A 17,019-nucleotide genomic window follows, 5' to 3' on the forward strand; every position below is an offset into this window, starting at 1 on the left:
CTTAGACAATCTCACTTTGTATTCTTGCTAGCCTATAATTCACAGAGATATGCTTGCCTCTGCTTCCGAAGTGCTGAAAGATGTGCACCACTAATACACCTGGCAAAAAGCCCTTAACCCATCCAGCCACATATGTATGATGTACATGTGGTCATTGTGTGTTATAGCATGAGTAGAGGTCAAAGGACAAAACTGTGAAGTCAGTTACTCTTTCTACTTTTACAAGAGTTCCAGGGAATGAAACTTACTGAGTGGTCAATATTGTGAGCAGATCCAGAACAGTAGAAAGGCCCAGTGGTTGGGTTTAGCCTTTCTGGAGTCGTACAGCACTTGATGTTGCTCATACAGTAACTACCCATTCTCTCTTCTGCTCCAAGGCTGGGCAGCAAAAACACTCACCAGATGTGGCACTAAGCCTGTGCCCAGAGTTCTTCCATAGTAAATGTGGAAAATGCTTAATTTGGTCCTTCTGCAGTTTAGTGAAACAGATACACTGGAACTTATTTTACAAAATTGGGTTTATTTATAGGTCTGTTAAGTAGCAATAATTTTATATGGTATATATGTCCCCCTTTGAGACAGGGTTATTATCTAACCCTGGCTGCTCTAGAAATCACTGTGTAGACCAAGCTGGCCTAGAACTCACAGAGACCTGCCTGCCCCTGTGGCCCAAGTACTAGGATTAAAGATGTTGTTGTGAAGAGACACCATGACCACAGCAACTCTTATAAAGGAAAACATTTAATTGAGGTGGTGGCTTACAGTTTCAGAGGTTTAGTTCTTTATCATCATGGCAGGGAGCATGGCAGTGTGCAAGTAGACATAGTGCTGGAGAAGGAGCTGCTACATGTTGATATGAAGGCTGTAGGAAGTAGACTGTCACACTGACCGAAACTTGAGCATACGAGACCTCAAAGCCCACCCCCACTGTGACACACTTCCTCCAACAAAGCCACACCTCCTAATGGTGCCACTCCCCATGAGATTATGGGGGCCAATTACATTCAAACTACCACAGATGTGTATCACAATGTCTGGCCTAATATTGATAATAATCAATATTGTATATTTTGAGTATATTTTGTTACATCTGATACTTAGCATATGTTTATGATTCGTATAGTTTATTTCTGATTAGTTTTATAGTCAAATTTTTTAGAAGATGATTCTCCTTTCACCATTAATTTAAACATGAGAAATGATAACTTCGTTTCTTTTTATATGGTGATGGTTATCTTGCTGCAAGTGAGAGCTCACTGTAGTGAAGGTTAACCAGCTCTGTTTAAATATTGCAGTCAGTACTGGATGAGATGATGGTGGAGCAAACAGATCTGGTGCGACTGCGAATGGTTCGAATGTCCAATGTCCCAGACACACTTTACATGGTCAGCAGTGCCATGCCACAGTGCTGCCACATGGTCAGCCATCAGCAGGTCAGCAGTAACCAGTCAAGCCCTCCATCAGTTGTAGCCAATGAAATCCCAGGTAAGGCAATGCCTGTTTCATCTCTTTTTATAATTGCTGTTTTCACCCTCTTACATGTGCTAAGTCTTCCCACGTTTCAGCACTCTGCGCATTACCACATACTCCCTGTGGGGCAAAATCAGTCCTGTTAAGAACTGGTTAAAAGCCGGATGGTGGTGGCGCACACCTTTAATCCCAGCACTCGGGAGGCAGAGGCAGATGGATCTCTGTGAGTTCGAGGCCAGCCTGGTCTCCAGAGCGAGTGCCAGGATAGGCTCCAAAGCTACACAGAGAAACCCTGTCTCGAAAAACCAAAAAAAAAAAAAAAAAAACTGATTAAGAGGAATTCAGGTAGGCATGATGGCACACAACTGTCATCCTAGAACCCATGAGGGAAAGAAAAGCAAGAGATCCGAGCTACATAATGAACCCCTGTCTTAAAAACAGAAACCTTCAAGAGGTGGTGTAGTCTGCGCTGTCCTCCCAAATGCGATCACTGTTAGCTCCTAGAGATCCAGTTTCACTATGCCAAGTTTACTAGAGTTCAGGCTTATGATTGGCCATAGCTTGATTTATAACTGTCATGTCCAAAAAGAGTAGGTAATTAGTGGTCAGAAACTTCCTGACAGTCCTTGCCAGTTGCCATTGCAGGATTTAAAATAAATCCAACAAACTGTGGCATTATGAATAATACCATTCATTTCTGCTTAAAGATTTTCTCCTAAGGAAAGATGACCGACACAGTTACAGAACTTTTCATCAAATCCAGTTTTATTTTGAACTGTTATCTTTCATCAGTTGTTACCGTATTTGGCCACCCTATGTTTACTTATATGTACATTGGGTAATGGTGTTAAGATAGAGTTTTACAATTTGACGCTTTCTTTCTTTTTTTTGGAAACTGTAGATTAGGCTGGCCTTTGACTCATAGAGATACACGTTTCTGTCTCCCGAATATCGGGATTACAGATAGATGCCACTACACCAAGCCTGCAGTGTTTTCTTTAAGCTTGAGTCGGTGCAAATGCATATCAGTATAACTTCATTTTAGAATTTAGCCTCAAAATCCCAAAACATTCACAGTATGATTAGGGAAATTAAACTTGTCTCTGCCATTTAGCTAATGAGACATGGCCCTACCAAGGCTCTTTTTCTGTCCTTCCCCAATAGACTACAAAAAAGTAATGTTATTGGAGAAGACTGTCTAGCTGTGCCACTTACATATATGACTTTGGACTGAACCTTAATCTCCTCATCTGTAGAATTCAGATAATGCCTCCTCTCTTGTGTCATTGTGAGGATTTAAAGAAGTGTCACAGCTATATTATTAGGCATCTGCCTGGTTCAAAGTGAGCCCTCTGGAAACTGAGGCTCCCATTCTAGCAGTTATGTCATGAATCTGTAGGCTTCTCACCTGTTTGCCTCTGCTCAGGTTCCTAAGTGGTTCTCATGCCTTTCTTCTTCCACTGTAGTTTCGCTTGGTGGCCATATAATGTGACTCACAGCTTCTTAGTGTTCACACAACTATGTGTGCCAATACCCAAATGAAAAAGTGTGTCTGTGTTCCAATAAAACTACACTCACGGTAGCTCCAGGCCATTTGCTTTCTCCTGTTGTGTTTTGGGTTTTGTTGTTTTTCAAGACAGAGTTTCTCTATGTAACAGCCCTGTCTGTCCTGGAATTCTCTTTGTAGACCAGGCTGACCTTAAACTCACAGAGATCCACCTGTGTCTGCCTTCCAAATGCTAGGATTAAAGGTGTATACCACCATGCCTGCTTCAGCTCTCCTGTTGTCTTAGTTAAAGTTATTATTGTTGTGATGAAACATCATGACCAAAAGTAACTAGGGGACAAAAGAGTATATTTGGCTTACACTTGCACATCACTGTTCATCATTGAAGGAAGTCAAGACAGGAACTCACACAGGGCAGGAAGCAGGAGGCAGGAGCTGACACACAGAGGCCATGGAGAGGTGCTGCTTACCGGCTTGCTCAGCCTGCTTTCTTATAGAACCCAGGACCACCAGCCCAGAGATGACACCACCTACAATGGGCTAGGTCCTCCCCCATCAATCACTAATTAAGAAAATATCCTACAGGCAAGCCAACAGCCTGGACTTAGGACAGGGGCATTTATTCAATTGAGTCTCCCTCTTACCACTGACTCCAGCTTGTGTCAAGTTGATGGAAAACTAACCATCACAACTTTTGTTAGTTTCAGAGTGCTGGTCATAGAGTCACAGCTCTGGGCCTGTTGTCCCCCTGTCTACAGGCTATCTGGTGTACACAGAATGTGCTTAAATTGTTCACCTGTCATCTCTCAGTACTTTTATAGTTTGTACCATTGAGCACTGAGTTCTCCTGTCAAGCCAGCTGTTTGTGTCCTGCTGTCTCTCACTTGCATATGTTACATGCACTTTGTGTGTTCTCAGAAAGCTTCCCTGATTTGCCTGCTTAGTTTCCAGTACGCTAATGTGTCAAGACTCTGCTTGTTGGTTTTGTTTTGTTAATGTGCATTGATGTGAAGGTGTCAGATCTCCTGGAGTTGGGAGTTACAGACAGTTGTGAGCTGCCATGTGGTTGCTGGAAATTGAACCTGGGTCCTCTGGAAGAGCAGGGTTCCTACACTGTATTTACTTACAGTAACGAAAGGCAGAATTTTTTGAGATTCTGATCTCAAAAATGCCTTTTGTTCTGGACCCTGAATGCCAAATTCAACCTCTGGTGTATGGTCAGAACTCAGAACAGTTAGTTGACATTATTTGTCTGTGGTGCTGGAAATTGAAGCTAGACAAACACTGTCTCACTGGGCCACATCGCAGTTCTAATGGTGAATATATTTGAAATACCCTTAACTTGTGAAAAGAGTACATACATACAAGTAAAGTGGTTTGTTTTTTTGTTTTTCTGGTCAAGGTTTCTCTGTGTAGCCCTGGCTGTCCTAAAATTTGCTGTGAAGAACAAGCTGGCCTTGACTTGGAGAACCTCCTGCCTCTGCCTCCTGAGTGCTGGGACATACAAGTAAAGGTTTTATTTGAGCTGTGGCCAAAAATGATGGAATTCAGGGGCTGTTTAATATAATCAAGAGCTTTTGGGGCCCAGAGAAATTTTAAAACCTTGGAAAATAATTGGAGACATAAATTGAACATTCCCAAGAAATTAAAATACTATCTTTAAAAGGTGTCTGAGAAGATTCTTCTATAGCATGTTTCTTTTTCCTTGTACTTGCTGGGTAGTCTTGTGTCGCTCAGGAACTGTCCTGTCTCTCTTCCTCTAGTTCCTCGTCTCCTCATGATGAAGGACATGGTGAGGCGCCTGCAGGAGCTGCGGCACACGGAGCAGGTGCAGAGAGCCTATGCACTCAACTGTGGGGAGGGCGCCACTGTCAGCTACGAAATCCAGATCCGAGTGCTCAGAGAGTTTGGCCTTGCAGATGCTGCTGCAGAGCTCTTGCAGGTAGAACACAGTACTGAGGGGGAAGAGGGAGCCTGGAATGTCAGCCAGGTGTGTCATCTGAGCTGCTATTTCTTCCTACATGTTCTTTTGCTGCCGCTGATGTCTGTGATAGTCTGCGCCTACAGGGTTCACCTGGTGGGGCAGTGTGGTAGAGCAGCAGCCTGAGCAGAGTTGGCTTTGCTGCTTCCTAAACTGTGGAGCAGACTTAACCACCCCAAACATCTCCTCACCTGTAAAGTGAAGCTAGGACATGATATAAAGCCCCGATGTGTCTGGGGCACCACAAGCATCTAGGAGGTGACTGCTGCAGATTCCTATCTCAGTGGGGACTCCAGACCTCACTGCTCACTCTCTGATCACTGGGTTTCCACTTTGGCTTTCTGTTACACTTACAGGTCTTCCAGGTTTCTTATTTCTGCTCTCTTTTCCTTTAGGAGTTGTTTTCAAACACAAGGCTAGCTAGGCAATGGTGGCCCATGCTTTTAATCCCTGCACTTGGGAGGCAGAGGCAGGCGGATCTCTGTGAGTTCGAGACCAACCTGGTCTACAAGAGCTAGTTCCAGGACAGCCTCCAAAGCCACAGAGAAACCCTGTCTTGAAAAACCAAAAAAAAAAAAAAAGAAAGAAAGAAAGAAAATACATAATAATTATAAATAAAATTTTATTTCATCTGGCTAAGTGATGCAAACTTTCTTGCCTCCAAATACCATTAATACATTAATATTGATTGACCCTGGCTAATAATTAATGTGGTATGATGCCCTTTGGCAAGGCAGCAAATAATTTAGGTCTTACTTTACTATTGTTCCCATCAATAAAACTACAAAGTATGGTATTTAACTTTTTTTGTTTGTTGTTTTGTTTTTCAAGATAAGGTTTCTCTGTATTGCTTCGTAGCCTGTCCTGGAACTCACTCTGTAGACCAGGTTTGCTTCGAACTCACAGAGATCCACCTGCCTCTGCCTCCCAAGTGCTGGGATTAAAGGTATGTGCCACTAATGCCCAACAATATTTAACTTAATTAGCCTCTCTTTAGTTATTATTGGTGTCTCCATGTGTAGACACCATGTGTTTATTCCTAACTTTGTAAATACAACCTGCTCGGTGTCTATGATGTTGCTTGTGTGTGTTTACAGAACTGACCATTTGGTGTTGGATAATCAGTTGGTGTGCTCTCCCTGGGGAAGAGTATTTCTCTTACTCTCAGCATTCATGAGTTGCCGTACCTTGAAGGCCTTGTGAGCTTCCTCCTTCAATGTTAGCATGTCTATTGGTATCATCCTTGTTAGGGTCATTTCTATTCCCTTTGCCATTTTAAATTTTATCTTCTGGCTGGTGGTCACATGCTTTCAATTCTAGCACTTGAAAGGCAGAGACAGGCAGAGCTCTGAGTTGAAGGCCAGCCTGGCCTGCATTGGGAGTGAAAACTGTATAGTGAGACCCTGATATGTGATTAGGTTTTGTTTTTTTGTCATTGTTGTTTTGGTTTGGTTTGACTTTTTTTGTTGTTTTAAATTTTTTTATTTATTTTTGGTTTTGTTTTATTTTTTGAGACAGGGTTTCCCTGTGTAGCCTTGCCTGTCCTGGAACTCCCTCTGTAGACCAAGCTGGCCTTGAACTCAGAGATCCACCTGCCTCTTCCTCCTGAGTTCTGGGATTAAAGGTGTGTGACACTACTGCCCAGCAAAGACTCTTGTCTTTAAAAAAAAAAAAAAAAAAAAACGGTATCTTAATCTCATAAATTGTAGAGAAGCATTCAGTGCTTATCGGTATTTTAATCTAACTCACTAACTAATAAATGTGTAAAGAATGGTAGTCTGTCTGTATTTACTTCGAATAGATACTGAGATGTATCACAAACTATCTATCTAGAAAGATCCTTCCCTTGGTTTTTATTGTTGTTTTCCTTTTGGTTTTGGTCTTCTCCCTCCCCTCAATAAGGTTTCTCTTGGCTAGAACTCAAGTTTTGTAGACCAGGTTGGCCTCGAACTCACAGAGATCTACCTGCCTCTGCCTCCAGAGTGCTGGGGTTAAGGGTGTGAGCCACCACCACCCGGTCCCTTCTTGGATTTTATGTTTCTCTTGTTTTTTTAGCAGTGGCATGTTTGAATTGTTTTACTACTGGAGTTTGGCTTTGTCACATGATCTTACTGAATGAAGCTGACTGACATGAGCACGAGACTGTTCATCGGAGCAGCTTTGGCTGCACTCTAGCCCTTTGTACTCTGAGTAAGGTCATTTTTCCTTTAGGCTCTGGCCTAGAAAACCGTGTTAAGCCTTTCATTTCTGCTAAAAGTTTTGTTTGTTTTTAAGTACCTGATTTAACTCTTCCAACCTGTAAACTTCCATTTATTAAATCTGTTAATAAAGGTACAAACCTAAAGCCAGATGAAGTGGCACACATGTAATCCCAGCACTCGGAATGCTGAGGTAGAGATGACCAGGAGTTTAAGGACATCCAGGCATGGTGGCACATACCTGTAATCCCACCTGAGGCAGGAAGAATATGAAGATCAAAGTTATCCTTAGTTATTTTACACATTCAAGGGCAGCCTTGAACTAATGCTAACTTTTTTTTAATAATCTTTCTTAGAATCCTCACAAGTTCTTTCCTGATGAACGTTTCGGGGATGAAAGTCCGCTCTTGACAATGAGACAACCTGGGAGATGTCGTGTTAACAGCACTCCTACAGCAGAACCCATGTTTACAGACCTGGACTCTTTCGTGGCCTTCCACCCACCTTTGCCCCCCCCTCCCCCTCCATACCACCCCCCAGCTACCCCAATCCATAACCAGCTCAAGGCAGGCTGGAAACAAAGGCCTCCCAGTCATCACCCTTCTCGTTCGTTCTCTTACCCCTGTAATCACTCACTGTTTCACTCCAGAACAGCTCCTAAACCTGGCCCTCCCCCAGTCTATTTGCCAGGTGTTAAAGTAGCACCTCCCGATTGCACCAACACCACAGGCCTGGGAAGACAGACAGTTGCTGCTGCTGCAGCTGCTGCCGCCTCAGCAGCAATAATATCTGAAAAGCAAGTGGTGAGTCTACACTTAGATAACTTTGTCTAAAGCAAAAGTGCATCACCCTGCTGAGACTCAGCAACACCCAAAAGTGTTACTGACTAGCTGGGCGCCTTCCCTTAAGGGCAATGGAAAGGAGGAGGACAAGCACAGAGAGGAGGGACTTGAGGTATCTGAGGTAGTTATAGTGCCGTGATTGAGCAATGCACATGTGTGGATGGACCAGTGCCTGGTCCTTGTGCAAGCACTTAGCATCTACTGTTCTTCTAAGCACTGGGACCACTAGTGTCACCAGGGCCAGTGTGGCAAAGACTCCCGGTTTAACAGACCAGCAGAGGTAAAAGTCCTCCGGCCCCCAAATCTATCAGGTTCCCATTTGACTCAGCTTTGGTTGCTAGGGTGAGTAGGTGGTAATTGAGAGAGGATTTTTCGTCTGATTTTGAGCTTGTAGAGTTTGGATTTGTTTTATATAATAAGATTCGAGAAAAACAACAATGGCTTCTAATTCTTCATATTGTGCCATGTGCTCTCAATAGCATTCAGTAGAGGAGAGCACAGACCTCATGGGAAGGGTCAGATTATTATCTTTCCCTCTGCTCCCTCCCTGCCTTCCATGACCAACCTTCCAGTTACAGAAGTCCTATTTTAGATTCTAATTGCAATTCCCTTTAAAGGCTATTTAGTAATATATTCACTCATACAATCCTGAGGATAGTGAAAATTGTAATAACCCAGATTTCTAGTAATGCAACTAGATGTGGTGGCACACCCTCAGGACTGGGGTTGTGCTTTGGGCGTTTGAGGTCGAAAGATGGGTTCAACTTAGACTCTTAGGAAATGAAAATTAAAAAGCTGCAAAGACCCAGGTTTTTAAAAATTTGATTATTTTACATGCATATCTGTGCACCACATGGATACGTGGTGCTCATGAAGGTCAGAAGAGGGTGTTGAGTCCCCTGGAACTGGAATGACAGACAGTTGTGAGCCACCATGTAGATGCTGGGAATGGAACCCAGGTCCTTTGAAAGAGCTGACAATGCTCCTAACCACTGAGCCATCTCTCCAGGTCCAGATCTAAGTTTTGATCACCAGAGGCCACATAAAAGCTAGGAGGAGCTGGCAACCCACTTGTAATTCCAGCCTCAGAAGGTTGAAAAATGATTCCCCAGGGTAAGATGTCTAGCCGGGAAGCTATGTGTCTCTAGCTTCTCAAACCGACGTCCGGCAACAGTCAGTCATGGACCTGGTATTGCAGTTGGTTGAGCTGAGTCGGCAGTTCGTCGAGGACTCAATTCGGCTGGTGAAAAGATGCACCGAACCTGATAGAAAAGAATTCTAGAAGATTGCCATGGCCAGAGCCATGGAATTTGCTGTCATGGGATTCATTGACTACTTTGTGAAACTGATCCATATCCCTATTAATAACATTATTGAGTGGCTAAGTGCATTCTCTTCATGGGAACTAGTGAACAAATGAGGGTGTGAGAAGCTCATGAAGTAAAATGTTGCCGTATACTTTGTGATTTCTTTTTCCTTTCCTCCTCCCTAAGAGGTTTTCTATTTCTAAATTAAAATAATTTCAAAATAAACATTTTTTCCATGACAAAAAAAAAAAAAGATGGCTAGCCAAGTTAGCTATTATCAGTGAGTTCTAGGTTTGTTTGATTAAGAAAGCCTGCCTCAGTCAGGCAGTGTCAGTACACGCCTTTAATCCCAGTACTTGGGAGGCAGAGGCAGGCAGATTTCTGCGATTTCAAGGCCAGCCTCCTCTATATAATGACTTCCAGGACAGCCAGGGAGCATAGAGAGACCCTGTCTCAGAGTCCGGTGGGGTGGAAGAAAGAGAAGAGAGGTGAGGGAACCCTAGTAGGAGAATGATTAAATTACAGCTCACCAATACAATAAAATATTATGTGGTAATCAAGTAATCTCAAAGAAAATTGAGTGATGTAATTGTGCATTGAAATTTGAGATTAATAGTTTTCATAGGTGAAAACAGGAGAACTACATCCTGCTAACAGCCATAACCTCTGCAGGGAAGTGTAGTGGTTTGTATTGTTCTCATGTGTATAATCTTATGTGTTTTTATAACTCCTAAATACAGGCATGTACTTGGTAATCTTGAAAGGATCTAAGAGCAGTGTGATTCTTTTTAATCATTCTTCGTTTCTGTTTCAGTGTACACAGCCTATGCTGAATGATTTAATGCCAGATATCGCCATGGGGGTATCTACACTGTCACTCAAGGACAGGAGGCTCCCAGAGCTTGCTGCTGACACAGAATTATGCCAGCCAGTTTCTGAAGCAGGACCAGGGCCTCCCCAGCATCTCTCATGTATTCCACAGAGACATACACACACGTCTCGGAAAAAACACGCACTAGAGCAGAAAGCAGATGGTAGAGAGAATCAGCAGGAATACCCAGATCTCTATGACTTCTCAAATGCTGCTTGCAGACCTTCCACTCCTGCCCCTGGCAGACGCACTCCTTCCCCTCCACATGGTAGATATTTTGGCCCAGACTTGTACAGCCACAATAAGGCATCACCAAATGGCTTAAAGTCGGCTTACCTGCCTGGTCAGACCTCTCCTAAAAAGCAGGAAGATGCTAGGAGAGAATATCCACTTTCTCCTGATGGCCATCTACACAAGCAGAAGAGTGAGCCGATACGCTTGGATGTTGTTGAGCAGCCTCCCCAGAGGTCAGACTTTCCTTCGGCAGCCTCAGAAAATGCTGGCAACGGTCCAGCTCATGTAAGGGCACGAACTGCAGTAGAAACGGACTTGACTTTTGGGCTGACACCTAACAGACCTCCTTCCCATTCTGCATGCAGCTCTGAAGCTCTAGAAGAGCGATCCAGTAGAAGACTGACAGACAGTGAGTCCCTGAGCCACGGAGCTCAGAGAAACACGGATCTGGAAAGGGATGATTCCATAAGCAGAGGAAGGAGGTCACCGAGCAAGCCAGACTTCCTCTACAAAAAGTCTGCCCTCTGAAAGCAGCTTCGAGTCTGTGCCTGAGATGTGAAGCATCCTGTTGTATGATGTAACCCAACAACTTACTGACCGGTTTATCAATGCCAGCTCAGTCTCACTTTTTATTCTAGTTTCTCTGTGTATATATGTTTATTATACATGGCATGCCGAGAGGGTTATTTTGAATGCTGCATCCGTCTCTTTTGTGTGTACCAGTTGTGTGGGAAGCGTCTTAAAGAGAAAGCAAGCTGGCGCTTTCTTCTTCTTTACAGATGACTAATTTTTTGCACTTGTACATTTAGTTTATTTGTATTGATTTTATAACAGTGTGTTAAACTTTATTGCCACATTTAAAGGACTGTATTTTCATACTTTTTTGCATTTTACCTATCATCTACCAGTTTCCACGTGCATTGGGTTGCACACTAAGATGTATTTTCTTACAAAATAGTTGTGTTTATTTTTTAATTATAGAAATTCCAAAGAACAGCACATCATACGCTCCTCTCTTTCAGTGATTGTTTCATTTCAGAGATCTTCCTGCTCAGTCTCCATAAATATGATGTCATTCTTTTTTATAAGTCTTGAATGCCAATCTTCATTCCCCACAGCAGGAGTCTAGTCCAGGTCTTGAAGTTTTTGGATTCAGTAAAGAACAGAAAGGAGGAAAGTCTTGGTGCCCAGGCTGTAGCTACTCTCTAATTACAGTACCAGCTTTGTCAGGACCCTTGGAGATTCTGGAGTTAGAGTTACTCACTCACTCCAAAAAGTAGTGCTGGAATTGGGTAAGGATGTGCACTTGGGGGTGGGGACAGCAGATCAGATGTTCAAGGTCATCTTGGGTTACATAGTGAACTCAAGACTGGGTTGGTTATGTGAGCCCCTGCCTCAAAAACAAACCAACAGTAGTGGAGACGGTGATATCACACACAGGGCACACTGATGGGGTGCCTGGCTCTGCATGTGATTCACCGTGCTGGGGGAAATGATTGCCTTTGGTTGTCTTGCATTTGTGGGAGAGAAAAAAAAAACCAAAAGGGCTTCAGTCTTATGTATGTCATTTGGTATTTGTACACATACAGTTTTTCTTAATGTTTTCAAAGTATGTCTGGATTTTTGTTGTCTTTTACAAAGTTGTATGATGCATAGTTTTTTACCACCAAAAAACTATTTTGTTTTCAGTAAAACACTACACGTCCTACTTGAACTCCACCGGAGGTGCTGGTTTGCCATTTACTGAATTACTGAGCACATGGGGTCTTTCACAGTCCTTTCCCTTGGAAGGGCAGTGTGTGAGCTAAGAACTGGTTTTGGTTTTGGTTTATTTTGTGTTTTCTTACTCTCCAATGTAAATATGTTGTTATTTAAGTCTTTAAATCACTTCAGCATCATTTGGACGTTCACTTTGTATTTTTATAAACACACACAGCCATAGCACTTAGAAGAAAAGAAACTTCCTAAACATTCTTTGTGGAGAAGGTATTTGGGAACCTCTTTTCTGTGTTTGTACATATAATTAGGAATCATTCACACTCTAAAACTATGCAGGGCTAGGGAGCCTTCACAAGCTATCATATAAGTGAATTACACGCACTTTGAAGTATATAGGTTTCTATTAGGCATCGGCAACTCGACTCTGATTTCTCCTGAAACTGTAGTTTCTCTTATGGTCTTCTCCCACTTTACCCTGTGGATATACACTCAGGAATGATCTGACATTTAAACAATCCTAACAATAGATAATCTCATAGATGGGAAGGTGCCCATCTCTGTATACCCCGGTAGTCGCTGCCACTATTCTGTTGCCTGACTAGTTAGCTGCTGCTCCTGCTTCTGCTGACTGGCTGACCCTGGTGATGTACATCCTGAGCTCGGAGGCTTGCACAGGGCAGGCACATCTGCTGTAAGGTGGGCTCACGTCACCTTTAAGGCTCCTTTCTCCTTAAAGTAGACATCCACAGGACTCTGCTCTGCTTAAGAGTCGGTATCTTTTGAAACACAGTGTCAGCAGAAGCAAAAGGTAATTCCATTCTGTTCCTCCCTGAATGTCTGGGAGCTTTTAACACGAATTATTTTATACACTTTGAGATTGTTCCAGACCAGACTGGATTGTTCAGGTTACTGCAGAGAGAAGCAGTACACCTAGACTTTCTCACCCTTGACAGGTTTTGTTTTTTTACATTTTAGGACCATTGATCTCACACTTTTAATTTTCTTGACAATTCATTAATACAATGTAATTATAAAAAATTAGTGGACACTGTTCATAGTATTATTTAATTTATGTCTTTTTTTAGTGACTTAATAGATTACCTAGCCAAATTGTGTATAGAGGGAAATGTTGCTTTAATCTGTGGTCTTGTGGACTGGTGTGACTTTCAGAAGTTAACAGGTGTGGTTTTGTGTGTGTGATAGGATAGGGTTAGTGGGACAGTAGACTGGGCCTCTGGCTGTGAACCCATCCATGAAGCGTTTTAAATGCTGTACTTACAAATGTGAAGTTTGGGTAGGGTCAGTCTCAGAAAAGAAGGTATTTATATATAATATAAATCTTAGGCCACAGGAGCTGGCATTTTTCTTAGTATAGAAATTTAGTAACCAAATAATAAAAATCCCAGATCTCCTTTTGAGGGAGGCCAGGGACAATCAGGCCGTTTGGACAATCACCATTCTAGTCCCTCTGAGTGCTGAGACTGGAGAACTAGTGCTTAGGTTCTCAAGATGCTGTTGATCCCTCTCTTGTATTTTTGTTTTAGTTTTGTAATTTTGAAAAATAACTTAAATTTAAAGTCACCTTTGGCTCATCTACAACATAGATCCTTAAATTTTCCTACATCATCACCCTTTTACATCCCCCATTGACTATTTCTGAGTGCAGCCCCCAGGCCAGGGCTGACCTAGCATTTTAATGACCTGTTGGGCTTTCAGGGCTTACTGTGTTGATTATATTTATCTTTCTGTACCTCTTGTATAATTAAACCTATTTTGCTTCCTCTTTGGCTGTCCTCCTTGGTTTTAGGGGGCTTTTGTTTTTTTTGGTTTTTTTTTTTAAAACATTCATCATCCTTTATTGCATTTTCTTTCATTACTTGTTAAAGTTCTAGCAATGGGCACAATCCTTGTACATTTGAATGAAGCTGATGCTTCAGAACATAATGGAAGCTGGTGAATGCCAGTGGCGCCAGCTGGGCCGAAGCTGACCTCAAGTGCATTCTCTGGAGTTGAAGGATCAACATTCACAGTGTCTGCAACGAATGAGATACGTCTTCATAATACTGAACTTGCCTTTTAAGGGAAAAAATGCATTTCATGAAATTTGCATAAGGCCATTGTTTTACAATGAATGATAAGGCATTTATGTGTTTCTTAGGGCTGAGTTGAGCTCTTTGTGGTCAATCGACTATTAATGCCGCAGTGATGGGTGCTATTCCCGGGTCTGCAGTGGTTCACAATGTCTACCATGTAGTTACTTTCAAGCCTCATTCAGATAATCTTGCTAAGAGCTATTCTGCACGCCCTAGAGGTGTTTTACTATCTTCTCTCAACACTGCTGTGTGAACAGTGCTCTGTGAAGTGTAAGTTTTTGTCCTATTAGTTATACTAGTTGTCATGTGGTTATTGTCTGGGCAAGTCTTTTGATTTTGTTTTCCCTAAAAAATATATCCATGACTGTACCAATCTTCTGTATTCAGAATATTATAATGCTGCGACCATTTCTATAGATCGACTGTTTGCAAGTTTGTGTCTTGGAAATATCTTCTCCTTGTGTGTCCATGTGAGCTCTGAGATCAGATACACTGTGGAAGGAAGAGTCCTCGGGTGTACCTGCGCATGACTGTCAAGGCTGTCTGGTAGGTTCTAGGGAATTCTGCTCTTAGACCAGGCAGCTGAAAACCTGAGGTACCTGAGCTCCCCTCACCATGTATGTGCCACATCTGGCCTCCACCACCGAGTTTCTTGTGGTTGTGCTGTTAATGGTCAAGTCAAGTGCCTTCAATGCTAAAGGCTCAGAAATCTTTCTTAAACTGATTTCATGTCCTATGCAAGTGTTTTCTACAACCTGCATAACCAGTACTTTGTAAAACTTGTTTACGCTTCAATTGTACATAGTGTTTTTTAAAGAAATATATAGTATTTTTATTTAGGTACCTCCAAACTTGAACTCGTCTGTGTGAAGCATTGTAAACGATACATTTCTCTTTTGAGTCCATCACAGTTGTACAGAGGTTTTCACTGGTTCTATTTTTCTACTGTTACTGATAAGCATGTAACACTGACTTTATCCTACATATAGTTGGCATTTCAAATAAATGGCTTGTATAGAACCTGTGGAGTTGGACAGTCTGTTCTAGCATGTGGTCTTTATCTACAGATTCTACCCCTTGAGGGTAAAATTGGGAAGTTTTCTACATTTTCTCTTATGTTTTCAATTATTTTAGAAACATTTTGATGATGGTGGTGGTGGTTTCCTTGGAAATTATTCAGAAATTAACCCATTCTGATTCATCAAGTTTACTTTTATTTCACCCAGGACATTTTTGAGAGATCTCATGGTATAAATTGGAGCAATAGTCTCACCAGGAAGTTCCACCCATGTGTGCCAGGCACCTGAACTGCATTGTGGTCCGTCAGTAAGACAAAGACTATCCAGGTACTTGGGCCTCCAAGCATGGAAAACCTTGAACTGGAGACATCCTTAGTTCTGCCTCGAAATTTTAACTCCCAGGAAGAAAAGATACTGGTTAAAAGGGAGGCTGGGGGGGGGGCAGGTGTTGGTGGCACACACCTTTCTTTAATCCCAGCACCCGGGAGGCAGAGGCAGGCGGATCTCTGTGAGTTCGAGGCCAGCCTGGTCTCCAGAGCGAGTGCCAGGATAGGCTCCAAAGCTACACAGAGAAGCCCTGTCTCAAAAAAACAAAAAAAGGGTGTGGGGGGGGGGACCTGGGATGGGAAGATTTGGCAGGGTGACCTTTTGAAAGATAAAAGACTACTGCTAGGATTAGGAGAAGCAAAGGAGGGCTGGGGAGAACAGAGCCTGAGGTATAGCAAGGGCTCTGGGACTAGTTAGTGGACCCACCTTACTCCTCTTAGACAGGCAAAAAGTTTTGATTGGCCCTAATGCCAGTCTCAGACATCTAAGTTGCCACACGTTTTAGCAGGGGATAGAGGGTGGGCAGGCAGGAGGCCAGACTACCCAACAGTGGGAAGTGATGAGGCTCAAGAATGCTGCAGAAAGGAGGGGATTGAGCGGTTTCAGGCTACAAAGGGCACAGTGTTTCCTGACTTTGGTAGCTGTTAGTAGCAAAGCAGGGAAGATCTCATCTAGAGGGAAGTGAGCTGATGAACAATGGCCATGGTAGTTTGGCTAGGAGTTATAAGCAGTTCCTAACAAGTGTGATTAGGTGGGAACTCAGGAGGAGTGGTCCAGCAAGCATTGGAAGGAAGATGAAAGAAGGAAGGTAGGGACCATGGAGGACCCTACCTTCCTAGGTCCTTTAGTGGAGATTTGCTGGCTCCTACAGGCTGGAAGGAAACCTGCAGTGTGGCACTGAGAAGGCCCAGCCAGGGCATCTACAGGCAATGTGGTCTTCAGAGTAAAAGTGTTGCACACTTTCATTGTGGAAAAGAGAAAATGAGAAATAATAAAGATGTTACGTGACAATTCTCAGAGTGCTTACAGGGTTACGGGGTTGCCCCTGAGAGGGATACTGGTACTATGGGTGGGAGGACTTGGAATTGTAGTCTGTCGCTGTTTGGTTTGAGAAAAAGAGTCTCTCGGTAGCCAGTGGCCTAGAACTCACTATGTAGATCACACTGGCCTCAAAGGTCTACCTGCTTCTGCCTCCTGAGTGCCAACATTAAAGGCATGTGCCTCTATTCCCTGCTTGTTTCTTTATTGTACCACTTTATACGGGTTCTTTTTTGTTTTGTGTTTTTTCTTATTTGTTTTGTTTTGTTGTTGTTTTTCAAGGCAGGGTTTCTCTGTATTGCTTTGGAGCCTATCCTGCAACTCTTTCTGTAGACCAGGCTGGCCTTGAACTCATAGAGATCCGCCTCCCGAGTGCTGGGATTAAAGGCATGCACACCAATGCCCGGCCTGGT

General features: G+C 42.9%; 1 protein-coding gene and 1 pseudogene across 2 annotated transcripts in view; both read left to right on the forward strand.

Moving 5' to 3' along the window:
* The window catches only part of Btbd7 (BTB domain containing 7), a 75,418-nt gene extending 60,176 nt beyond the window's left edge, over window positions 1–15,242 (forward strand). For both annotated transcript variants that reach the window (XM_027419174.2, XM_027419175.2), the window contains exons 8-11: window positions 1,296–1,485; window positions 4,741–4,919; window positions 7,513–7,959; window positions 10,120–15,242. In XM_027419174.2, the coding sequence (XP_027274975.1) occupies window positions 1,296–1,485; window positions 4,741–4,919; window positions 7,513–7,959; window positions 10,120–10,938 (1,635 nt within the window). In that variant the 3' untranslated portion in view covers window positions 10,939–15,242. The remainder of the gene's footprint in view (window positions 1–1,295; window positions 1,486–4,740; window positions 4,920–7,512; window positions 7,960–10,119) is intronic.
* Window positions 7,966–10,112, forward strand: LOC103163190 (annotated as a pseudogene).
* Window positions 15,243–17,019: the final 1,777 nt, after the last annotated feature.

The sequence above is a fragment of the Cricetulus griseus genome, chromosome 5, assembly GCF_003668045.3.
Source record: "Cricetulus griseus strain 17A/GY chromosome 5, alternate assembly CriGri-PICRH-1.0, whole genome shotgun sequence".
Classification (NCBI taxonomy): Eukaryota; Metazoa; Chordata; class Mammalia; order Rodentia; family Cricetidae; genus Cricetulus; species Cricetulus griseus.